Source organism: Anabas testudineus, chromosome 7 (genome assembly GCF_900324465.2).
Source record: "Anabas testudineus chromosome 7, fAnaTes1.2, whole genome shotgun sequence".
In the NCBI taxonomy this organism is placed as follows: Eukaryota; Metazoa; Chordata; class Actinopteri; order Anabantiformes; family Anabantidae; genus Anabas; species Anabas testudineus.
Window position 1 is genome coordinate 17,022,033 of NC_046616.1, and position 24,203 is coordinate 17,046,235.

The 24,203-nt window shown below is 43.2% G+C and overlaps 3 protein-coding genes across 7 annotated transcripts in view; all 3 read right to left on the reverse strand.

Annotated features, from left to right (window-relative positions):
- Positions 1-267: 267 nt before the first annotated feature.
- LOC113167282 lies at positions 268-7,222 on the reverse strand. The gene is made up of 17 exons (XM_026367753.1): positions 6,792-7,222; positions 6,604-6,619; positions 6,397-6,504; positions 6,230-6,309; positions 6,008-6,097; positions 5,816-5,918; positions 4,518-4,666; positions 4,363-4,431; positions 4,204-4,270; positions 3,634-3,821; positions 3,493-3,540; positions 3,368-3,413; positions 3,102-3,253; positions 2,951-3,007; positions 2,781-2,832; positions 2,557-2,664; positions 268-2,360 (listed from the first exon to the last, which is right to left on the reverse strand). The coding sequence occupies exons 1-17, from the start codon at positions 6,936-6,938 to the stop codon at positions 1,414-1,416; spliced, it is 2,427 nt and encodes an 808-aa protein (XP_026223538.1). The 5' UTR covers positions 6,939-7,222; the 3' UTR covers positions 268-1,413.
- Positions 7,223-10,190: 2,968 nt separating this feature from the next.
- On the reverse strand, positions 10,191-20,741 carry brpf1 (bromodomain and PHD finger containing, 1). Of its 3 annotated transcripts, none has more exons than XM_026368269.1 (16): positions 20,454-20,741; positions 18,403-19,184; positions 17,942-18,131; positions 17,563-17,850; positions 16,829-17,346; positions 16,524-16,713; positions 16,298-16,438; positions 15,858-15,986; positions 14,953-15,352; positions 14,262-14,567; positions 13,838-14,116; positions 13,606-13,753; positions 12,419-12,552; positions 12,202-12,317; positions 11,932-12,086; positions 10,191-11,347 (listed from the first exon to the last, which is right to left on the reverse strand). In XM_026368269.1, exons 2-16 carry the CDS (start codon positions 19,137-19,139, stop codon positions 11,164-11,166), a joined length of 3,915 nt encoding a protein of 1,304 aa, XP_026224054.1. In that variant the 5' UTR covers positions 19,140-19,184; positions 20,454-20,741; the 3' UTR covers positions 10,191-11,163. The 3 variants fall into 3 exon arrangements, with proteins under 3 accessions (XP_026224054.1, XP_026224056.1, XP_026224055.1); XM_026368271.1 differs by having other exon boundaries at positions 16,298-16,429; positions 20,454-20,740; XM_026368270.1 differs by lacking the exon at positions 20,454-20,741 and adding an exon at positions 19,810-20,392.
- A 407-nt stretch (positions 20,742-21,148) lies between these two features.
- LOC113167853 (serine/threonine-protein kinase WNK2-like) overlaps positions 21,149-24,203 on the reverse strand; it is a 35,885-nt gene continuing 32,830 nt past the window's right edge. For all 3 annotated transcript variants that reach the window (XM_026368750.1, XM_026368752.1, XM_026368749.1), the window contains one exon: positions 21,149-23,867. In XM_026368750.1, coding sequence (XP_026224535.1) covers positions 23,517-23,867 — 351 coding nt within the window. In that variant the 3' untranslated portion in view covers positions 21,149-23,516. The remainder of the gene's footprint in view (positions 23,868-24,203) is intronic.

Here is a 24,203-nt window from a genome sequence, read left to right on the forward strand (position 1 = left end):
CAGTTTTTCCTTGTATTGCTCTGTCCCTGTGTAACTTGAAGAACACATCACATAAAGAAAGCCTCTCTTACGCTAGACTAAATATTGTGTAATGTACTGGATGTTTTGGGAGAAATTAGTGTGTCAACTGTTCAGTGAACTGTAGGAGTCCACTTCCTGATTCACCCTGTTAAGCAGGTCTCTCACCGAGCGCCACTGTTGTGCTTTTAGACATAAAAAAAAAAAAAAAAGTTTAAGACATCCCATTAAAGTTATAGATACAGATTCTGAATGCTGCAAAAAATGCTTTCAGTAACGTAAACATGTCAGTAATTACACATTGGTCTTTTTTTTTTTTATTGTTTTATGCCATTTATAAAAATGTATAACACCAACAGTGTTGATTTGTCCTCACTGTTCACTGAAGCAGGATAAACCTTAAGAGACAGTTGGCAGATACTGAATATATATTTCTTCAAGGGACAATTAAATTGCAAAGTTCCTTTGCATAAAATTTACTGTTGAACTTAATGGAAGTGTTGCAATAAAATAAGACCTGGGAAAGTACCATCAGGCAAGTTTTTTTTTTCCTCTAATGCTCTGAGATTTTGAGGTAACATCTGTACAGTATATTTGCCATTGCTAACATTCAAATAATACTGGTATTCTCCTCTGTCTTTGGGGAAACGTAGCTAAGTGAGGTAGGGTGTATTTTTTTATGTCATGTTTAGTAACGTTTGCTGACTGAACCGGTGTAACATAATCTGCAAGAAAAAAAAAACTAATACTTTGTATTTGAATGCAGGAGGTAGCACATGTGTAAATATTTAATTGTAGGGCTGCGGACAAACACGGCCTTCTATAAAGCCCACTGAAGGCAGTAGTAGTAGACTAAAAAATCATTAAAAGATAAATAATACTTTTACGCAAATACCACATGGTCAAACACAGTACAAGTCACACACTTGTCAACCATTTTCACCTGTAAACTAACGCTCTTGAAAATGCTTTGACTCGGCGTCTATGTTCAGAAGGCCCTATGCAAATCAGCGAGTTGCTGCAAACAGCAGTCGCACAGTTTGCCGCCGGTCATGACACTTTCAAACGTAAATACACTCATAGAGAAAAGTGAATGTCATTTGCAACAAAATTTTCATAGCGGTTAGCATATTTACAGAGAGATAAGACAGGTGTTCGACTTCAGTCACGAAATCAACAGAAAGAGCCTCTGTGAGAGGTGATATGGATGGGACCGAATATGCAAAGCAAGTGGTGGCATTTCTGACCTGACAGTGTCAAGTAATTAATGGTTTTACTGAGTGATTGGTTCTGAGGCCACACAATGGAACATAAGCTCTGGTGTCTCGTGAGCGTACGTATCATGTTTCCACCAGAACAAAAACTCTGACCTTGTCAGGCACGTGAAACTGGAGATTAAAGTTTCTCTGCTCTCTTTGACACCTCATGCAGAGGCTCTTGCTCCAGGAGCAACTTGAGTCTGCTCTGTGTCTTTATTTTCTGTGATGATGTGACCTTCAGTTCTTGTGTTTTCTTTCCTTGCGTCTGAGGCAGCAGTCTTTGCAGTCTTTTGGCCAGCTTTCGTGCCAGCCATATTGATAGAACCTTAGACAGGAGTCTGGGCCAGCAGTGCCATGTAAATTTACCAGTTTGTGTTGGTCTTCTCATCCCTCCTAGCTCCTGTATTAAACCCCTGAAGTCCTGCGGTACGCAGTACCGAGGGACACCTCTGAAGGCCTTTGGAATGTCTCGACTGTGGCCAAGGCCCTGAAAATAGACAATAGCAACTCCTTGACCTTTGGACTGCTGCAGTGCCCCCTCTAGGCATGCCAGTGCAGCTGCAAACACTGGTCCAGTCACAGTAGAGTGCATTTTCTGTTGACACCAGTCTTTATCATTGCATAATTTGCTGCAGTCTTTTTTTCCAGTTGCTTTCTCCTTTATGTATTTTCCCAGTCTTCCATTTAGTTTATAATCCGCTTCCGCGTCTACTTTTATTCTCTCGTGTTTCAGCTCAGACCGGATGTCGTCCTCTTTCTTCCTCCCGCTCGTATGAAGGCTCACCCTCTCCTCCCTCCACTTCTCATAGGCTTCTTTGGCCTCGGGACTCCAAATAATCAGCACTTTGCCTTGTGCCTTCTGCACTAATTCCCACTGCCCATACAGCCAGGGAAGTGGACCCAGATCCGCCACTCCAGTGCCACCCCCAGTCTGCCTTTGTGAGCTTTGGGCCCACAGAGCCATGTGCACTGTGGCACTTAGCTCCCCCTGCAGGATTGAGGCTAATGCACACACAGAAGAGACATGGGAAGACAGCTCTGATGAGCACACCAGCAACACTGGCTTCTGGATATACAGCCAACCTAGAGATATTCAGAAAGACAGGGCAGAAAAAAGAGATTAGTAATAATTAGTTTGCTGCAAATCACTCGTTCCTTTAAGACTGTAAATTAAGTACAGTTAGACTAATACTAATTAAACAAATCAATTGACACAATGACGATTCAAATGACATGGACCATTCCTTTCATTTGTATTTGTTGATGTTGCTGAACTAACCTGCAGCTCCACTCCTGGTAAGTCGGTGGATGAAAATTCCCAGTAACGCAACCATAACCACAAATATCAATAATGCCGCCGCATACATGCCGTACCTGTTGTGTGTGTCTGTGGAATAAAAGACAAGGCAGTGGATCTGTTTAGTTTGTAGGAGTTTTGTGTGCATGCATTCATGCATCAAGTGATCCACATTGGGCTTGTGTGTGTGCCTTGAGTATACTTACAGTCTGGGCACAGAATTCTTTTACCGTGAAGAGCAGGATCTGACTGCCACACCTGCAGAAAAGCAGATGAAAGAGTGAGAAAAGACAAAAAAAATAAAAAATAATAATAATAAAAAATCTACCATGTCCAGAAACAATTTGTCAGTCTTGCACAAACTCGCTGCATGTACCTGCACACACGGCCTTTCAGTAGTAAAGTGGGGCAGCATGTTCATCTGTGTCCCCTCCTGTAAAATTCATTCATGTTAATATCAACTTAACACTTTTTTCCTATCGCCTTAGCTCTTCCTGTGTCACGAACACATGCCTACTCGTGCTTACCGTTCTTAGAGCATGGACTGGCCCAATGGGTGAACATCCCGTCTTATTAAGGACACAAAACTGAGCCGAAAACATTGCTGGGACAAGAGAAGTGAGATACACAATCACGCTTTGTCTGCCTGGTCCAATGTGCGCCTCCCATGAAGACATATCTGTAAGACAAGGTGAGATGGAATCAAAACAGGGAAACAGACAAACAGATTTTTCACAGCTATAAACTTGAAAAACAAGCTAACTATACTTTTTTATTCCAGTGTTTGACTCACCAGCTTGGAACGGGCACTGGATATTTTGGCTGCCTTGTAGAGAAAACTGCAAATATGAGACACAAATATGTGAATCTGCGACTAAAACGTTGACAACTGGATACCCACTCCAAGCAAATTCTCACCTGCACACACATCTGTGGGTGTCTGTCCACTGCGGACGTGTTATACGTCTGTCGAGGAGACACGGTGGGTGTTGGGGTTAGAAACCAGTATTCACACTCAACAGGAATCTATCATCAATACCACAAACAGTCCAAACCTACCAGGTTTTTCCCGTCATCATTCTCCTCCAGCGTGGAGCCGAGTACAGGTGTGCAGAGGTGTTCGTGCTGCTTCCAGCAGAGGGAGGCAGAGATCTTCTCTGGCAGATCATTAGCAGGACACTTTGTGATCCAGTGCAAACTAGACTCATACAGCTCGACTTCAGAGGTGAGCCAAACATCTCTGACATCTGTTGAGGGATTGTGGACACAGAGGTTAGCGATAATAATATAACGTAATAGAGTTTAAACAGCACCCAAGTGACACACAGACTACCTGAAAGTACATCAACCCCAGTCCCAGATGATTTTAAGGATTTTTTTTTTCCCCAAGAAAACTGGAAAACAGCTACATGGGTCCCATTTAAAAGCTCTTGATTCTCATTTAACAACTGTAACAACCACCCAAATAGCGTAACAACATGAAGGGGAATACCCTGCTTTTGTGTATCTGAATCATAACACAAAATAAGTTGTCAATCACAAAACTAAGAAAAACTCCCCCTAAAATGAGCTGTCCCCACTGTTTTTATTTTCAGTCTGACTCTGACATGAATCATCCGTCGCGCTCACCTGCAACTCTTTCCTTTTGAAACGGACACTTTTTATTCCGCATGGCATCTGTGTGGGTGTAATATACCTGTAAGTGCAGAGAAAACATATACACAGGACTGAAAACTAAACAGATTCAACAAAATAAAAGCACTGCTTGTATCAGAAAGGTCAAAGTACCTCTACACACACACACGGCAGCAGGTAAGTGATGTTAAAGTGGGCAGACTGAGACCGAGATGGATCAATCTAAAAACAACAAATACGTTACAGTTAAACAATGTGTGTACAAACTAAAGTACATACATGCAGATACATGTTACACTGATACTCACTGTAACTAGGGGGGATTCTGGCACACCGCTGCAGAGAAATTCATTTTTTTTGTAGCACAATCTGGCGTAGACTTTCTTCCCAGACTCCACGGTTACAGTGATGGATTTAGATGACTGATTCACGAACACATCAAATGCTGGTATGGGATCTACAGTTGGGGCCATAAATAATGGAGTGGTGATGAGTGTTTTGGAATAAGTACACCTCTACGCTGAATCCCAAATAAAACACTCGAGATGTGAGAAAAGTCGAGACTTCCAGCCTGAATTCAAGCCGTCTTCATACGTCAGCCCTGTGACAGGGGGCGTGTCCTGCCTCCTGCTCAGTGACAGCTGGGATTAGCTTCAGCAATCCTGCAACTCTTAACCGGAAAAGTGGTTGTGATAATGGACGGATGGATAGATATTTTGCAGAAAACCTCTGCAGTCGATGACTGCCTGAGGCCAGAAGCCCTGGGCATGATAAAATGCTAAGTTTCCTCGCTCAGGATGCTCTACCAGGCCTTTGCTGCACCTCACTTCAGCTGCTGTGTTGTGGGTCTTTCAGTCTTCAGTAACTCAGAGGAAACTCTAGGGTAGCTTTCGCAACAGCTACCAAATGCCAATGTAACACTCTGAACCACCCCCAGGCCTTTTATCTGCTTGATTAGCCATGGAGTAACTAAGGAGCAGACCACACCAATGGAAATCATTAGAATTCAAGCTGAAAGTCTTGAGTTTGCTCACATGGGGAGTGTTTTCATTTGAAACATGGTGATACACAGAGCACAAAGGCCAGAACACTTAACTTCATTTCATTATTTATAGACCTGTATACAGGCGTACAGGTTGTAGACTGGCAGGTGAAAACAAATGGAATGACAAACATAGATAGTGAGCTGATAAACATAACAAACGCAGATGCCCAAGTTACAGAGATATAAGAACCATGCTGGACGGTCGGAGTATTAGTGCTTTGGGAATGTACCTAAGGATGCAGTGAGAGAGGGAACTTGAGTTTTAGGGAATGTCTTTTGTTCTTTGAGACAGATATCAGAGCTAATGACAATGGCAAAGATATCATCTGTGAGTCACACGTAGTCAAGAAACATGTATCACCTCTGTCAATTAAGGGCATTCAGTGCAAAGTTATTATGAGTGGGCCCGACTCAACATCTCCCTAAGACACGTTATGTTGTCATTTCCTTTGTTCTGCATTTCAGACAGGATGGCTCATATTGCCATTGTGCTGTGGCAGGAAGGAGAAATGAACGACAGAGGCACATGAGGCCTGATGGCAAAAATCCTTTACACTGTACCTCGTACTGTGTAACTGAGATTGCAGCTTGTTGATGCTGTGCTGTAGGACACAGAGACAACGTCTTGTACTCCAGCTATGATACAGCCATGTTCAAGCTCCCACTGAAAAAAAGAACACACAGCATTGTAACCATCTCCATCGAAAGAAGTCCTTAGCATGCAAAAAGCTACAACAAGCAGTGTAATCTCACCAAGGGGAAACTGCTACTGTTGTGTGGCGGCTGCTCTGTGATATCCTTGTCACACCTGACTCGCTTTCTCACATTTCTCTCATAGCGACACTAAGTTAGAAAGAACAGAGGAAGCGAGATGATGCCTCTGTAACCCACCCAATCATCAATAACTGTAAATGCATCATGACAGTTCATACATATAGAAAGTCTGGGGGCAGGTGCAGTGGGGAAATGTCTGACCTTTTTCATCTTCTTCATGACAGGCCTAATTATATCTTGTTCTGGTGAGAGAATTTCAATCTTGGGCGCCTTGCACAAGTCTGCAAGAAAGCATTTGTAGGCTCTTTTCAACATTTAAATCAAAACGTGACACAATTATGTATAAGATTACAAAACAGACTCCATACCATCAGCTGTCATCCACACATGTAGAGTGACACATTCTGCGTAAAGTCGTCCGTACTCCTCATACTGGACAGAGGTGAGTTTGACAGGACAGAGTCCCTGAACATGATCTGCACACACACACAGAGAGGAGAGCACCAACAAAACTGAAGCGAGACTGAGGACTCTAAACGAAGGAGAAAACCCTTAGTAACAAAAAGAAAACTCACCAGTTTGATTTCTTATCTACAGTAAAGAGCAGAGGGAAAGAACATCACGTTAGAACATGTCACAACAAAGCGCGTGTAATTGGACATTTACTCCATTACGCGTCTTTCACTACCTTTATTACAAAAGGCTGTTCAATCAATTAAATATCTACAGGTGGCCTCCCACAGGGAACCCTTCTTAAACTCACCTGACATGTCGTTTTGGTACATCCGAGCAGCAGTTGAGAGGCCAGGACGGCAAGAAGTGCCAGCGCCGTGCGCATTTTCACCGAGCAAGACGCGCCGATGGTGGGAAAATGTTCGCCAAGTTTAAGTCCAGAGTGACGAGCCCTCATGAGGCCATGGTTTCCTCGCTTGTCCGGGTTGCAGCTCTCTCTTCTTTCTCTCTCTCTCTCTCTCTCTCTCTCTCTCTCTCTGCTGCCAAGCTCCTTCCGAGATCGTTCAGGTCGGTGCCGCGCGTTCTGCCGCTAGAGCCGGGCGCTGGAGCACCGTCCACCCCCTGAGGAAACGACAGTGGCACCGCATGAAAACTCTGTGGGGGTTATGAGCTGCCCTAACTTAACCTGCCTGTTCCCCTGCTGTGGTGAATAACTGAACACGAAGGCGTTTTTTTTTTTTTTTTTTGTTTTTTTTTAAATCACTCTTTTACGCATCAAAAATCAAACTCCGCCTCTCATTGCAGTGTCAAGAATCAGACGAAGCCTCCCTCTAACTCAGCTTTTTTTTTTTTTTTTTTACCAGTAACCATCAACACACCGGTCGTCATTTTACCCCCTTGAGGCGACTTTCTTGTTGTTGACGCCCTTTTCTCTCATTAAAAAACGGGCCTTCCCTTCATGTGTTCTTATCCCTTTTCCATCAGGCCAGTTTTGAGGGATGGTTCAGAGGCACAGCCAGGAGAACTGGTTCCTCAGTGGCACCAACTCCTTGTGTCTCTTTGTTACCTGAAGCTGGTCATCTTTATATATCTGTATATCTGTATACAGCCATTTGGACATAAGAACTACAATCACTTTAATACTTTCCAGCACCGTGTGTGTGCACCCACCAATGTTTGGACCAAACTCTCCCCTGCAGCTAGATCATCAATAAAATGCGGGTAAAAACGTTGAACTCCTTTTGTTTTCATGTTGTATTCTTTTACTTCTTCTGCACTGGTTCAAACTGGGTTTCATGTGACGTCCTTGTGTCAAAGTGTAAACTTATCTATACCTGGCCCATATTAACTGCACCTATAGAGCACAAAGTAGGTGTCTGCACACTCGTGTCCCCTTACAGGTCGTTCTCCATGGGAGCACATGCAACCTTGAGTACGTGGGTGTGGGCAGGTCTTTATCGGTTTTTCAACACTTCAGTTTTTCCTCATTCTTTTCTTGAAAAGCACTAGAGTCGACATGGCCGTCCCACGGCATTCATGTTACACTTTACACCCATTGTCTTGCTGGAAGACAAATGTGCCAGGTTTCTGGAGTCTTGTGGACAGCATCAGATTGTCTTTACCCGCTGTTAGCAGGACACACCTAAATCACCAAGTGTGTTTTAAAGGCAACATGGTTGGTTGAACTGAGATGTTCTCATTGCGTTTCAGTAGCCGTTTTATAATCCACATCTATCAAGTAGGTTCAGGTTAGGCTTTTGTTGAGTCAGCATTTTGACAAAAGCACAAAAGGTGCTTGATAAGTACAAGTCAGTGGGCGGAAATGAGATTTCCCAATCACTGATTATCCCCTGAAGAACAGCTGACAAAGTTGCCAAGAGAGGAAGTCCCAACAGAAGTCATAGCATCTGGGCTGCAGAGACCGAGCGTTTTGCTGATCAGACTACAAAACCGAACACTGCACATTATCATAAAGTGTTGTCAGCATGATGGGGCTGACATGCATAACTGCAGGGAACCCTGGAAAACCTGTGTTGGTAGGAGGTAAAATTAAAATGAGCCTGCAATAAACCTGCAACTTGGGAGCAGATTTGTTTGCACAGCGACACAATTAGCCTAGGTAAAATCAATCCACTGGGGATTCCCTGACTAGCTTCGTTTATTTGTCTTACACTCTGGTTTGTGCTGACAACTCTTATAGCAACATGATAAAATGCTGGACTAGACGGCTCTGAGCACTGCTTTTCCTACAAACAGCCTGACGTAGCTTGGTGGCAGACTTTAAGTCTTGTTACATGAATGTAGTGGCAAAAAAAGAAATTCTGAAAACTATTTAGTCACAAACAAGCTTAGACTTTGTTCGGGACACTGAACAATGTGTGTCAAACAGTTTGTAAATGTCTGAGAAGACCTGGTGGAGTTTTGGGAGAGGAGCGATGTCCCAGCGTTGTTATTAAGTGATAATATATGATGATATATTCAAAAGCTTTACGAGGAGGAACATAGTTTTTAGCAACTTAACTTATTTAGATACCTTATTTTTTAATAGAACATTTTCTCTGTATGTTTTCTACATTCTATTGTGAATAAAATGTGGATTTTTGCATGATCTGTAAATCATTGCATTGTGTTTTTCCTTTTGTTTTTTTGGCTTGGGGTTGTAAATAGTGTTCAGATCCTTATGTATGAAAATTCAATTGTTTTTGTATGTGACTATAAGAACATGTGGGCGCATAAAAAGATTCATCCAATACATAATCACACTAAAAATGGAGCCTGTTTCAGGGCGTGTACATACATACTGTAAGTTACAGCACATGTGATAGTTACAGCTTGAAGGGGGGAAATAGCAGAAAAAGAAAGCACGTTTCAGCAACACCTCAAGTCGACCTGGGTTAGCTGAATTCTGCCGAAACCACTGTGGGATGCTATCAGTTGTTTCCACTCACGTTCTGAGCACTGCACAGTGCAGGAAATAAGGCATCTTAACTCAGAGGTGTCATTTTGGTTGCATATTTGAAGATACAGATGTTGTGGTGAGTGGGCGTATCTCTGGGGTGGGGGATCTTTATCGTGTGAGGAAAGAATTATCATAAATTCTGGTTTGTGGAGAGGAAATTTACATTGATTTGTCATCACAACCAACCAGACTCACACATACATACTGACTTATGGGAACTAAAGGCTAAAACGTGTACAAAATGTAATGTCAGTAACGTATTTCAGCTGGAAATGCAGTGCTTAATATAACTCCTACCCCTATCTTTTCAGGCCTTCGAACCTGTTAACATATCTATTTATCCATGGATTCTATACAAATTATTTCTTAATGTAAATCAGATACAATCCATAAGAAACAAAACCACAGTCCTAACAGGTGCCTGTACACAGTGACAGTTTATGCAATGTCCTCAGAAATGTTTTTCTAACAGGGCATGTGCTTTGTCAAAGTTGTACGACCGGTAGAACTGCTGTACAATGAGGCTTTGCTTAATATATACATACACACATACCATAAAATAAGGCACAGGACATACAACTGTCAATGCTGTGTCTTAAGAAGTACTTAGAGTATGAGTCACTAGTTCCTTGAAAATAACTATATGGGTGAGTCAGAATGTACTGTTAAAGTTACAAAGGAAATTGCAGAAGGTGAACAAACACAACTCGGGGATGCAGACTCACAGTGACCACAACGCAAACACGCAAGTTTAAAAAAAATGCAATTCTGTTTTTATTAAACTTCTATCTTTATGCAATCAGTATATATAAAAGTTCTACAGCCGTCAGCCTGAAACTAAGAGACAGTGAGGCGATCACATGTTTCACTTTAGTCCTCATTATATGAGCTGTGTAACACAGACATACATTAACAAAACTGTAAAAACAGGAACATGATGAAAAGTGACAGACGGAAAGGGTCACATGGCATCTTGTATAACCAGAGGGATTCTAAGTAGAAGAAGTAGTCCATGATAAAACAAGCTTGTGGACCTTGGTAAGAATTAGTACGCAGAATAAATAACATTAACATCTGTTTGCCCAAATCCTCGTCCAGGCTGCAATAGTCTCTTTGTGCTCGTCTGACAAATGACAGGACACTAGCACCACGCCTGTTTTTCTGTTTTCCAGGTGGGCTGGAGCAAGGGCATTCACAGCCGTGTGCACATGTCGTTGTACACTACATGCACTTCCCTGTTCAAATAACAATAAATGTGTGAATGTATGTGTAAAAAAAAAAAAAAAAGAAAAACAAAAAAGGAGTGTAAGGAGAGGCAGAGCTGTGGATGCATCATAGTGTAATACAATTCTCATTTTTTGAGACTGTAAACCATCATCTCTTTTTTTTTTATTACACATCTTTATCGACCACACACACAAGGAATATTCGGATTCATGATTCTGAACATAGTATATTTTCCATCATCATAATTATTATTAGTAATACACTTTTTTCATTTCTCTTAAATACAAATTTTTACATGCCAGATTAAATACAGCTTATTGTGCAGGAGTGTGTTTGTCCTGGGGCCAAAGTAGTGGGTGGTTTTTTTTTTTTTCTACTGTGCCACTGGCACTGTTTGTGTTCTTTGATGTGGGGTTGGCTTCTGTGTAGAGACATGTACTCCACAACTCCCACAAGGACCAAATCCTAAGGTTTATGTACGTGTGTGTTTGTGTGTTCAGTCACTGTCACTGGTTTCACTGCTGGGATCTCCCTGCACCTTGCTGCGGTGTTGCATGGCACGGTGGTAGGCCACTTGTACAGACTTGCGAATGTTGGATTTCCTGCCTTCCAGCATCTTCTCTTTGTCCAGCTCCTGGTCCACCCCGAGCGGCACCAGCTTAGAGCGAGGCAGCCACTGCCTGGATGCACACAAACACACATGTATGTAAGTTATCACAAATATACAGGCGTCAGCAGGAAGCCCAAAGTTAAATAGTTGTTTTTCCAGTACATTACAGTAAAGTACAAAAGTCATTTCATGTGGAAAACAAGTTCCTGTTTCTTCTTCCTGCTCTATTACTTAATGACCCCCTACAGTGAGTTGAGAATAACACTGAACAGTTTCTTACAGATTTTTCTCTCTTTGAACTTAAAAGCAAAACATGAACATTAAGTGACTACGCTGCACACAGTGACCTAAAACAACACATTCTTTCCATCGTCTTCTATTCTCAAAAACCATGTTTGCCCTACTTTTGACAAACTTCTGTCATCTGGTGCTCTGGTACAAGCAGAGTGATTTCCTCTGACCTACTGCCACAGACTGTGCGCACTATGCACTAACATCACAAGTCAATTTTGTTGTATATTGTGTTTTTTAGCTGTTTCAGCACTTTGAAAAAAGGTCAGAATTTCAGGAAGAACAAACAAAGCAGGGACAAATTTTAAGGGCGACTAGTGACAATAAAGTTAGTGAACACACACGATGAAACAGAGCACTGACCAAGTTCTCTTGTTGTCAAAGAAAAGAACTAGAAAGAGGTGTTCTCTGGCCTCCTGGGTCATTTGCTCCCCAAGTTTCAGCACATCCAATGGGGGGACAGGGATTGGAACACCATGGTGAAACACGCCCTCCCTGGGCATCTTCGGGTCAATTATCTGCAGGAAAACCATGGCAGACTTACAAATACAGGCTTTATCGTACATTGTGCTCTAAGGATGGCAGTTCTCTTGACTTTGCCCTGTGTTGCAGTGTTGTGCACTTGTGCCTCACCAGAGCAGGATATGAAGGATAGCCTCTGCACTTTGCCCACACCAGGTCCAGGGCTTCTAGAGAAGAATAGTCATCAGAGGACATCCAACATCCTGACCTAGCCCGACCACGCACCACTAGTGGTAAGAAAGACAAGAGAAAGAAGATTGCATCACTATGCAAGCTTGTTTCTATATGTACGTGTATATGTCATGTTGGTATGAGAGTGTAAGCTCACAATGCGAAACACTCCGTGATCCTCCAACTGAGTAGGAATCATTTTCTGTGCCTGATGTTTCCTCGCTGCTGTCTTCTTGGAAGGCGGAGCGAGAGAACGACGCCTTTCCTCTTCCTTGCTTAGAGGGAGTCGTACTATGAGAGAAGAAACAGTATAAGATAAGAACAGAATAAAGAATGACACAGACATAGTAGCACATAATAGTAAGCAAACAAAAAAGCAACGGGATGTTGGAATTGCAGAACCCCCAAGAAAAAAAAAAAAACCCTAACTATGTTAATGTAAATTGTTTAGTTTAGTAAAGCTTATTAACTACAGTTTTTCTCACAGCGTCAAGAAGCGTATGATCCTTTAACTAGAGGACTTTCCCCTCCCGCAGGCTACCGTGCTTCTAGCTCACTTGTTTGCTGGCTAAAATGTCCAACAGCAGCTCAGGAAAGCTGTTGCTAAATAATGTTAATAAGTAATGTCATGATTTAAAAAAAGGAAACATACTGTTGTGTGTGTGCTTTTTACATGTTGGTGGGGAGACCGTCTCCAATACAAAAAGGATGTTTGTAGCCAGAGACTATTTACAGGAGATAGGAGCTATGACTCTGTAATACCTCCAATCAGAGGATTGGGTGTCCCTGTAATCAGTTGTTAAAAAGCAAACAGCCATACTACCCCTTGGTTTGTTTGGCTGACTCTACTGAAACATTAGAGCTGTAAATGAATACTTTGGCATTTTTGGACATTTAATAATTAGCCTTTCAGCTGAGGGTTAGAGGTGCAGAAATGTAAAACTACTAAAAGAAAACTAGAAGTTGTGGCTTTAAAATGTTCCTTGTGGACCATTAGTCACATGCAGTGACTTCCTGCAGTTAACTGCTTTTCTGCATCAAAGTGATGACTAGGAAGTCACTGGAAAGTAATGTGACATAAAATATCAAATTGTTCTAAGTACATTTGTAGCAGCTGGTAACAGAGCTGCTGAAAGAACTGGGAATAAGCCATTTTCAGAAATTTCTGTTGAAGAGCAATGAGACTGTACAGTCTATGGGTTTATTGCTGTAAATGTAGTCATGTCATCAATTACATGATATGTATTCATTACATAAATATGTAAGGATTAGAGAAGCTTTGAGAAGATCAGATGTATTCCTCTGTGCCTTACTGAGCACATTCAGTATCAGTGCACTAATTACCTGGTCCTATCAGAAGCTGCACTGCTGCTGCTGCTGGTTGTGGACTCCGAGTCCGAGCTTGAACGAGGGAGACGAGGCTCATTTCTGTACACACGGAAACTCTCTGTTACTGGCTGGCTTCCGCCATCAAAACCATTACTTGGCAAACCTGAGAAAAAGAGAAAGGTAATGGATTGATTGTGTGACTGAAAAAGTGTATATTAGAAGCTTATTGCCCTTTTGTCTTCTGTACCTGGCAGCAGGTCATCATTGTCACTGTCACTGTCCGAGCTTGAGCTGGTGTGAGGGCTGCGGGGCCTTTTCCTCTGTCTGGTTGCTGACAGCAAGGGCAACTGAGGGGGACCGATAGGGCTTTGGCTCACCCCTGGTCCAGTGTATCCGGCATCCCTGTTCTTGGGTGGGCGTCCGGGCCTTTTTGGGGGTCCAACCATTTTTTGGTTCTTCTTGGAGAAAAGGACAGATGTCCGACGGCCCACCTCTGGAGCCAGGGCCGATGAGGACACACCCAAATCTTAAAGAGAGAGAGAGAGAGAGAGGAAAGAGGACGAAAGGTTTATGTGTCAAAATTCTAACTAAATATTAGCTATGCATCTTCCAGTAACTATGATCATTTTTGTGTTGCATATTTATAATATTTCAAATCTTCCTAGACGCACCTTTTCCACCAATCTCCTGGCTGCTGCTCTCTCCTCCCTCATCATGGTGTCCCCCAGAGGATGGATGATGGGGGAGAGAAGAGCCCCGTTCTCCACACAAAGACTCCCGTCCACCCATGCTGGAGCCTCCTTCCCGCTGGTGTGCAAGCTTCCTCTTGATGACGCTGATCTCCTTTCTCAGAGCTTTGGCTCTACGAGACTGACCGATGCTGTGCTTCCCTGAGCTGACCTCATCAAGACGTACCTGCAGGTAATGCAGCTGCTCTTCCAGTGGTAGCCGTCGCCTGTTCTCAGGTAGGAGCAGCTCTGTGAAAGGCAGTGAAAGAAAAAGGTTGGCAAGTACCTTAGTTTGCTTCATTCCCCTCCATAAATCTTTTTTTATCCCCCTCTCTCAATAAATTCTTATCCAGCATCTTGATGACAGGCACTACAAATGTGATTCAGTGCTCAATGCTTGTGACAAGTAATGTATTAAATGACACATATATTCAGTAACTGGGTAGAAAATAGGCAATAAGGATAAACTTTTTTGTAATACATTTCCCTCTTCTTATAATAATAAGACTCTAAACTTCACAGTTCTTTGTGCTTCTCAGACACTCCACCTCCCACCCTGCTTCATGCCAAACAGTTTTGAGAAAAGAAAAATGCGTTAGCTGCCACAAATCTAGAGGGAAAAAAGATCACATACCATCTTCATTAGAAGACAAAGGGCGTTCTCTTTCTCTCTCTCTGTCTCGCTCCCGCTCTCTTTCCCGCTCTCTCTCCCTCTCCCTCTCCCTCTCCCTTTCTTGGTCACGCTGACTTTCTGGACTCAGCTCTCGGTGGAGGTGCATGCCTGTCTCATAGTCGAAGCCGATTCGTTCAGCTTGGCGCCTGGCGGCTCTTATGACGGTTCCGCCCATCTCTCTGAGCCGCAGGGCAGCACGATAAAAGACCGTGTCCTTGGCATTGTACTTGAGGCAGTTGTTGACAATGAGGCCAAAGTCTCCCTCAAAGGCTTCAAAAGTGAGGTAGCGATGGGACTCCAGCAGGTTCCACATGGTCTGGAAGTCCATTGGAGTATCAATATGGTCCAGGTAGTCTGGCACCTGTGTCGCAGAGGGCAGAGATCAAGCAGAGGCATCGCTCTGAGTTCTAAAAAGCTTTATCATTTACAATACAGGTGTGAGTGTAAAGTCAGCAAAGTTGAATGAAACTAATGTTGTCAGACATTAAATGTGAGGTCAAGATTGGAGATAAATCAATAATTGCTTGAGGCTAATACCATTATCAAATTAGCTGGAATAAAAACAAAAAAAATAAATAAATGATAGGCTTTGTAAAAGTAGAAAATGTAGCACAGTTATTGTAGTGGACTGCACTAGAATGTACAGGTGTGCCTGATAAAGTGGCCAGAGGTTATAAATATAAATATACATACAGTATTACCCTGTGTCAATAAATGATAAGAAATAAAGAAACAATTAGGGGAAGACTGGATTAGGGGTAAATAATTAACACATTATACGGTGTATAGTGGAAGAGGCAACGGAGCCAAATGAAATACATCAAAACTGTGTGTGTATGTGTGCGTGTGTCACTGTGTGCGTTTACCTCTGCCAGCGGCACAGGCTCAGTGAAGAAGTTGTTAGTGTCTCTTTCCTGTAGCTGTTCCAATGTACTCCTCAACAGCACCAGGAAGGGAGTTAGCTGCATCTCCAGCGCCATCTGCTGCACTTTAATCTGAATACAACACATTTTTCACACTATACCAGCTGACTAAATAAATAAGAAAAATGCTAGGATGTGAAGAAAGCGAGTTAAAAACAGCATGTTTAGGCAGCAATTAACCTTCCCAAGCCCCCAAGAGCCAACCAAAACAAAAACCTTCTGTCTTTAGTCTAAATAAAATGAATACAAGACTGCAGCGATGTAGAAAAACAAAAACATACTACTGATATATTTTAATGTCTTAGATTATTAGTCTTATTTTAATTACTGAGATTGTATTTCATTGCCTGTTGTTATAGAAATACACTTCATTTATATCTTACCGTCTCCCTTTTGAATTTCTCCCTCTTGCGGATGAGCTCCACCAGTAGCCTAGCCCTCTCCAGGTCGTGTCTCAGTCTCTGCCATGCCTTGAGCTGCTCCTTTAAAGCAGTCTGTTTCTCCTCGCTGTCCCTCTGCACCACCAACAGGCATAAACCCACAAATATGATTGACAACCCAATGAGGAGAATGTGTCGAATTAAAGTAGCACACACCAACATGACTTACTGATGGAAGCTGTGATGAAGGCTGTGGTGGGAGGGGGTCAATATGTCGCTGTGACTGCAGGTGGGTCTGGAGCCGGCGCAGCAGGGGGACACCATTGCGACTTTGCCTCTTCAGTGTCCAGTAGCTATGAAGTCGTTGCATGAACTGGCTCTTCCTGGGTACTGTCAAGTTACTGGTGATTTTGCTCAGCCTGGAGAAAACAACATTATAAGTTAACTCCTACAGGGGCGAGAAAAGGTAAACTTGCATGTGTGCTTCACAGAGCTGTAAGGCAGGAAACAGTACAGCTGTAAGGTGTAGCATACCTGTGGGGGGGTATGCATGGTACAGACACCACTGGTGCTGCAGCTCTCCTCTCTGCTAAGATCTTCCTCGCTCTCTTCATCTTCAGCCTAGATTTTGCTTTTGCCCTTTTGGCTCTCTCAGAGCTCCAGCCCTTGGAGTCATCATCGTGGCCGATACTGGGCTCGTCATCATCCTCCAGCTCACCTTCACTGTGAGATGAACCCATGCTGGCTCCGCCTACTCCTCCTAAAGGTTGGGCTGAACCTGGGGGCGTGTGGATGTCACAGTAAGCCGTCTTGCGGACGCTGAAAGAGGTGCCATTGGCCCCCGTCTCTCTAACAGGTTCCATTTTCATGTAAAGGCCCGCCTGCTGGGCACAGGTGACATGGAAGGCTGTGTAACAGTTGGCTTTGTGACACTGGATGCAGGCTCCTGAACCACGCTGCTTGCAGATGTAGCAGGTGAGCTTCCAGCGTGCAGGAGGGATGTGCTCAATACTATCGATCGGCTCCAAAAAGACTGTGTTTGCAAAGCAGACCTGAGGAAAAGCAGCAATAAGTTAATTTATTGCAGTATTCTAATTAAAGCTGAATCATTTGGTCAATAAGATTAAATCAGATAGGATTCTTAAGAAATTGGAGACTAATCCTGAAACGTGTTTGAAGGACAGACGAACACTGCAAAATACAGCACACCTCAATATCTGCATCATGTAATTTAAGTCAAACATGTATGAAATGGTCAATGCTTTTACCTCTGGAATCCAAAGGGCACACACTACGTGTGCCCATCGTGCATCGTCTGTCTGTTTGAAAGCACCTCCCTTGTTGGGACAGAGAGCACAGTCCACAGCTCGACTTGGAGACTGCAGGCAGCGCCGACATAACCACTGGCCCTCTGGGATGTACGGCACACCATAGCACTCTTGATGCACTGCCAGGTTACACATGTCACAGAAGAGGATCACGTTACTGTTCTGACACTCTCCATCATTACAGATGCAGCAGACAGCATCCTCATCGATAAGGGTACTGGGGTCTGCCTGTGGGAAAGAAGCACAAGGAGAGATCAGAGTTTCTTTTATGTTTCAGTGTTTAAATATAATCTTCTCCTCAGTATCCAGGTCAAGGTACCTTGTTGTGGCTCTCAAAGTAGGACTCCTTTTCTAAGCGGTCCATGAGGTACTCAAAGACCTCCTGAGGGATGGGTGTCACACCATCACGCCGCCGCCGGTCATTCATAATGTCAAGCCAGATATAGTCCTCCTCATCAATGTCATACTCCACCTCCTCATCCAGCTCCTCCACAGACTTATCAATGTACCTGAACACAAGAGTTAAAGTAAGTGCAATTATATGAAGTTGGTGAAGTGGTGGTATAGTAATAACACAAACACAGATCTTGTGCAGAGAGAGAAAATACATTTATGCACTAGTCCTTGTGTGACAATGGGGTGTACAACTGCATACTCCTCTGCATATACACACACACTCTATACCAAGTTGTCTTTGTCTTTAAAATGACAGCCATGGATTTAACAATAATCCTGCTTCTAGCTGATACAATGAATCAGCTCCTATATGTCAATACAGACCTGTAGTAAGACAATGGCCGAGGAGGGGCATCAGGTCTCTCTTGATCCAGTTCTCTGAACACTGCCTCAGGAAGTTTGACTGCAGGCCCAGACTGAGCACTGTGATGATGAGAGGGACCATCCTTCTTCTTTTCTTTACTCTTATGCTTCCCAGATTTTGGGGTAGCTTTTCCGCCGTTAGAAGAAGGGATATCTGGCCGGTCCTTGCCACTTCCTCCTACCTCGCTTCCTCCGGCGCCGCCATCATTACCATTACACACGCCTCCACCACCAGTACCAGTAGGTGGTGCATCTTCTGCATCACTGTCTTCCTCTGACACCACATCAATGTTCTCAAATATGCTAATGCGATGAATGCGTCCCTGAATCTCCAGCTCCACCATGCGCTGTGCTTGAGCATAGGTCATCGTCTCTCTGCCCGGGGAGTGAGAGTGATCTGACCGGTTGGGGCTACCAGGGGTGTTCCCCCCGTGCCCAGTTCCTCCACCTCCATTGCCTCCACCATCATCCGTGTCTCCTGATCCAGCCAATGACGCACGAGGAGGCCGTCCTTTTCTCTTCTTCTGGGGTACAGTCTGTGCAGGAGTTGGGTTATCATGGTCATAGTGGTAAAGGTGATACTCAATGCCACTGTAGCTCTTGTAAACCTTACGGCAGGACTCCACAGGGCACTCGTACGGGGGCTTGGTAGCCCGCAGATTATGACAGAACGTCTTTACATCAAAGTCCAGCCCCATTGTGCCAACAGCCACTGCTGGGACAGATGCTGTTCAAGTTTACATCTGAAATACAAAGAAGAACCAAGGGAGGATCAATTCATGACTTGTTCTGAGTGATATGTGAATTGTTCCCAATACAATCAGGTGGTTAGATGCTCGCCACTCCACTGAACTGTGGCTGTTAAGACACACCAGTCTAGACAAATCGTGCCTGCACACTGTGCACCTGTTATGGTGCAATCACGTGACCGTGTCCCCCTGCTCCCTGTAGCAAACACATTGTTATGTTGTGGTAACGTTACTAATAACAGGTGCGATTCAGGACAATATTTTGCTTCCTCCGTCTGCTTTCTACTGTCAGATCGTCATAGTCGTGCAGGGAAACAGCATGACACTTAACAGCGCCTTCAATCTCGTTCACAGTCTGTGAGACAGTATAAAAACACAAGGTGAAGCTCAGCACAGGCCAAAATGTAACTCGCTCGAAAAGCACAAAACCACATAAAAGGCCTTAATGAATTCTGCTGCAGCTAACGTTAGCTTTAGCTTTTGCTGCAGCTTCTTCCTCAAACAATGAAACATTGCAGTCGGGCGCTGTTAGCCAGCGAGCTAGCTGCGGCTAAGCGGACAACAACATCCATTTGCACGTAGCTTAGCCAAGTGGGAAACACAACTACTAGTTACTCACTTCACCATGTTAGAAACTTGCTGTTGTTAGCGTCTGTTCGTTTGTCCCCACTTGGTGTTTCTATCAGCTCACTAGCCTTAAGCTGTTTGTTTTAATTCGCATGCTAAACTGTAGCTGGATACACAGGGAAGACGTTAGAGACACGAACAGTTTGACGTGAAAGTCTTTTTTTGGAGTGAAAGTTAAAACCATACGGAAGTTTGAAGTTATATTGTTCCCTGACTGTGTGTTAGTCAAACACCCAGACACAGTGTTTCCCTCCACAACGACCTCACCCTGTGAATCCCAGGTACTTAGCAGCAAAATGACAGTAACGTCTGTTTTCATGGTGTTAGCGCACTGCTCTGTGATCACAGTCGTAACTTATCGTTAGCCAAAAGAGCCAAACAGCTAATGAATTAAAATCTTCCCTGTAGCAAAAAAAAAAAATACGTCTCAAATGCAGTGCGAGTAGACAGTCAGGCATGCTTGTGCTGCATCGGGGCACTACTACTCCGTGTCTGGAGGGTTAAGATGAAATAATGCTAATAATAATTGACCGCACACTAACGCTACGCTAGCGGCGAGTCGAGCGGCGACCCGCTCCGCCACAGACCCGAGCCCCGAGCCCCGAGCCGCCGGACGGTACCGTTAAAGACACTTACTACTACACGCTCCTCAAGACTGCTGCTGGAAACCTCGCTCCTGATCGCAGAGGGTGGCGGATCGACTTTAATTCATTAACGTTAGATCATCCCAGACGGCGTCGCACAAAAGCGTGGGCCCAGTGAAATGTTTTTGTTTTTTTTCCCCCCTCTCTTTCTGAAACTCTGTCATATCCCGATCATTTCATTGTGTTGGGAATAATTCAGAAAGTCGGTTGAACAAAAGGGACAAAACATAGCTGGAGCTAGCGCCGAGCCGTGGACGCGGCTCGGCACATTCGCCACACACAGCAGGACCTGTTTCTCGGCTTCGCTGTTAAAATAAAGCCCGTATGCGTCGTTTAACCAACATTTCAGCTTAACACAAATTGGCATCAAGTGAATCATCCATTGTTATATTTTTTTTTCAGTCCTAGTCGACTTATATTTGACGCGCCGACTGTGGCGAATCTGCGGCTTTGTTTGAAAAGACATCTGCCAGGACTGAGTGTGAGAACATGGCCTGAACATCACACCTTCAAACAAGTCTAGAAAACACGTGCTCATCCTGTTTAGAAAGAAAAAACACCCCCTGACTAATTATTAGAGAACCATATGTATTTATAGAGGCAACACCAGCTTCTACCTGATCACATTCTTTAAATATAAAATCAGGTGTGGCCTCATAAGAAGGAAATAAAAACAATGACACACCATCAAGCACAAAATAATATTTATTTCTCTGTCAACATACAGCCTGTGATTAGAGTGCAGCAGGGTATGGTAAGGTAATGCAGTGGGATATACAGCAGGCAGAAGCAATCCCACACACACACACACACACACACAGTCTAAACACAAGCTTTGAACAGAGCATATTCACCAGGGGGCATCGCTCTCCAGAGAGAGGTGAGACAAGCAGAAGTGGTGGGAAATGCCAGGACTGGCCCCTCTGCACATCTCACCACTCCCTTTTAATAATGCACCCAAATATGCCAACAGTAGCTGTTCCCTCCTCTGCTGGCCGTGGGTTTTGCAGCGTGGGGAGGGGTGGAACAAAAACATACCAGATACAAGTAACAGAGAACATAAATCTCTTACTACTGGAAGTATTTCACCAAAAGCAGAAGACTCTGCATAATATTTCTATAAAAGTCCAATTCAAACCGAATTGATGGATTAATATACATCAAAGCAACCCCTTGACCACCTCAAAACAATCAAACAAAATGTACAAATATAAACTACAAGAAAACTGTACAATTCACAGCTTGGCAAGATCGGGGGGGGGGGGGAGCTGAAACGTTTGAAACGTGTTGTGAGTACGTGATGTTTCCAACCACAGTAGCTGTATTGTTTATCTTTGCTTTGTAAGACATGAAAAGTCAGCCATGCTTCTCAGTGATTTAAAAAAAAAAAAAAAGAAAAGGTACAACCGTTGAAACCCACTATGTACAACGTAGGACTTCTGGGAGACTATATGTTGTGCAAATCTCCCACATCAAGTATCATTTCATTACTGAAAAGACAATGGAGAGAAAAATGAAGGCCGCTATTAAAAGTGACCTTTGCAAATAAACAGTAAAAAATTCAACAAGGCAATAACACTGCTTTGTGAGCATCTCATTTGATACTTTAATTGAAAGAAGAAAAAAAAAAAACACTTATCTTTAAGTACCATCTTAAACAAATAGTAATGCCTAACTGTACAGTGGAATCACCTCTGTCAATAGCAGCATTAAAAAAAAAATCTTCAGGCATTAAACATCAAATAAATTAAAAAACGTCAAACTTAACTGGTGGTTGCACAGAACATTTTACATACAGTGTAGGCTGAGTAATAAGACAGCCAAGTTCGAAGGACATTTAGCAGTAGTGAATTCACTTTACGGGGTGGTTGGTTGGTTGGTTATGGTTCTGCTTTGCCTGGTAACTTTTGTCTGTTGCTTGGTGAGTTGTATCTTTGTTCATCTATACATCTTGCTCCTGGTGCACACATCAGAGATAAGGCTTGTGGCAAGGCCACGGTCAAAGCTTTGTGGAGGGGTTAAATTGCACTTTTAAGCCTCAAGCCTTCACATATTAGATGCTACATTCTGATCAGAAAACTACCAGAGGCATATACTGTTGAAAGAACTATTTACAGTATTCATGGCTCTGGACACCGTGTTTCATCTGAGCACAAAGCTACAACAACGCCAACTCTTACGCCATCTGAAACATCTTGCCCTGTCAAAAACATGCTGTGTCCGACTGAACCATTTGACCTGACAGTAGATTTTGGCTGCTGGCGTATTTATGTTTTCTTCTCCCATCGGTCGTACATTAACAATTTGTTTCTGCAAGGCAACGGTACATCTCCCTACTATGGCATTCCATCTGTCACAGGGGTGGAAAGTAAACGAGGGTTAAAACATGATTATTTAAGTAAGAGCATATACTGTGTTAATAGTGCAGTACTACAAGGGCATTCATATGTAAACCAAAAACAAGTGTCTGTAATGGACTCAAGCTACACGCAAGTAAAATAACCGGGATGCAGACATGCTGTGCACAGAAGGGAAAAAAACGAAACAAACAAAAAAAACAAATCAATGTTCAAGGCACTACATTCCTTCAAATACTTTCAACATAAATACTGTCCTGTTAACTGTATCTCAAACCACTGGTGTTTGGTTTCCAATGTAGTGTTTAGAGTGTATTTAACACAAACAGAAAGGCAAAATCAATGGAAAAACTGCAGTGACAAAGAATGTAGTGAAACATTTTTTCATGACTGCAGACAAAAAGTCTCATATGGCTGAGTTCAGGCAAGACTGAAGCCAAAAAGCATTGGGTATTCAGACACTGTCTTCACATGTACTGTATAGTATACACACATATACGTACATCCTCTCTCCCTTTCTCTCTCTCTCTCTCTCACACGCGCACACACACACTTTACTACTTGTATGTGTTGTATAAAGAATATCAACACTCTGAAATGTTATTTACAGCGTCAGATTATATACACTTGTGGCTCTGGTGAACAAAGTGGAGTTGAATTATCCTGTCCATACAGAACGACACATTTCAGTTAGCAGATTAGGTAGTCCTAGTGGTTTTTGGACAGGGCCCATTCTCGGGGTTGTGCATGACCAGAGGGTAGGCTTGGATCCCTGGGTTTGCCATTGTGGCATAGGGCATTATTCTTGCAGCACCAAGTAGGCCTACAGGACCAATGGATCCTACTGGACTAGGCATGCTGGGCCACTGCTGAGAGTAAAGAGGACAGGGAACCATCCCGCCATAGGAGCCTGATTGGACAAGGTACCCAGGAGGGAGCATTGCTGAAGAGTTGGGAGCTAGGGCTGTGGGCATACCAGGACCTAAAGCAGCAGTCAGTGGGCAGGAAAGAGGCAGATGGAGTTTTCTGGGACCAGCACGAGATTTAATCTGAAACAGAAGCGAGAAAGCAGCAACATTGAGCCATCAAATGTCATAGATTAAAGTAGCACTGGGCAATTAACAATTTTCTTAATTAATAAGAAAATAACTCCCAAAGAGTGTTGCTGTACACTGAAGACATTTGGGTTCAAGATAAAAAGATGGGTTTTAGACAAAAGTTTTATCTTTTATTTGATAATTATAGTAAAGCTGTTTTCACACAGGCACTGGAACCCCCTTTAGCCATTACCTGCAGTCAGTCAGATCGGAGACTATCCAGACAGAAAAAAAAAAAAATAAATTAATTATATAAATAAAATGTATATTATGTGGCTCATTAAAAGT

Bases quoted from the DNA above. Each gene is read 5' to 3' on its own strand.
- LOC113167282 (XM_026367753.1), bottom strand. From the start codon at position 6,938: ATGAGGGCTCGTCACTCTGGACTTAAACTTGGCGAACATTTTCCCACC. The intron at 6,098-6,229 runs GTCAGACATTTC...TTTCTAACTTAG, and splicing joins TCATGAAGAAGATGAAAAAG to TGTCGCTATGAGAGAAATGT. The intron at 2,665-2,780 runs GTAAGTATACTC...TTTATTCCACAG, and splicing joins AAGAATTCTGTGCCCAGACT to ACACACACAACAGGTACGGC.
- brpf1 (XM_026368269.1), bottom strand. From the start codon at position 19,139: ATGGGGCTGGACTTTGATGTAAAGACGTTCTGTCATAATCTGCGGGCT. The intron at 16,714-16,828 runs GTATGCTACACC...TGTTTTCTCCAG, and splicing joins CCATGCATACCCCCCCACAG to GCTGAGCAAAATCACCAGTA. The intron at 15,353-15,857 runs GTAAACGCACAC...TCTGCGACACAG, and splicing joins AGCCTGTGCCGCTGGCAGAG to GTGCCAGACTACCTGGACCA.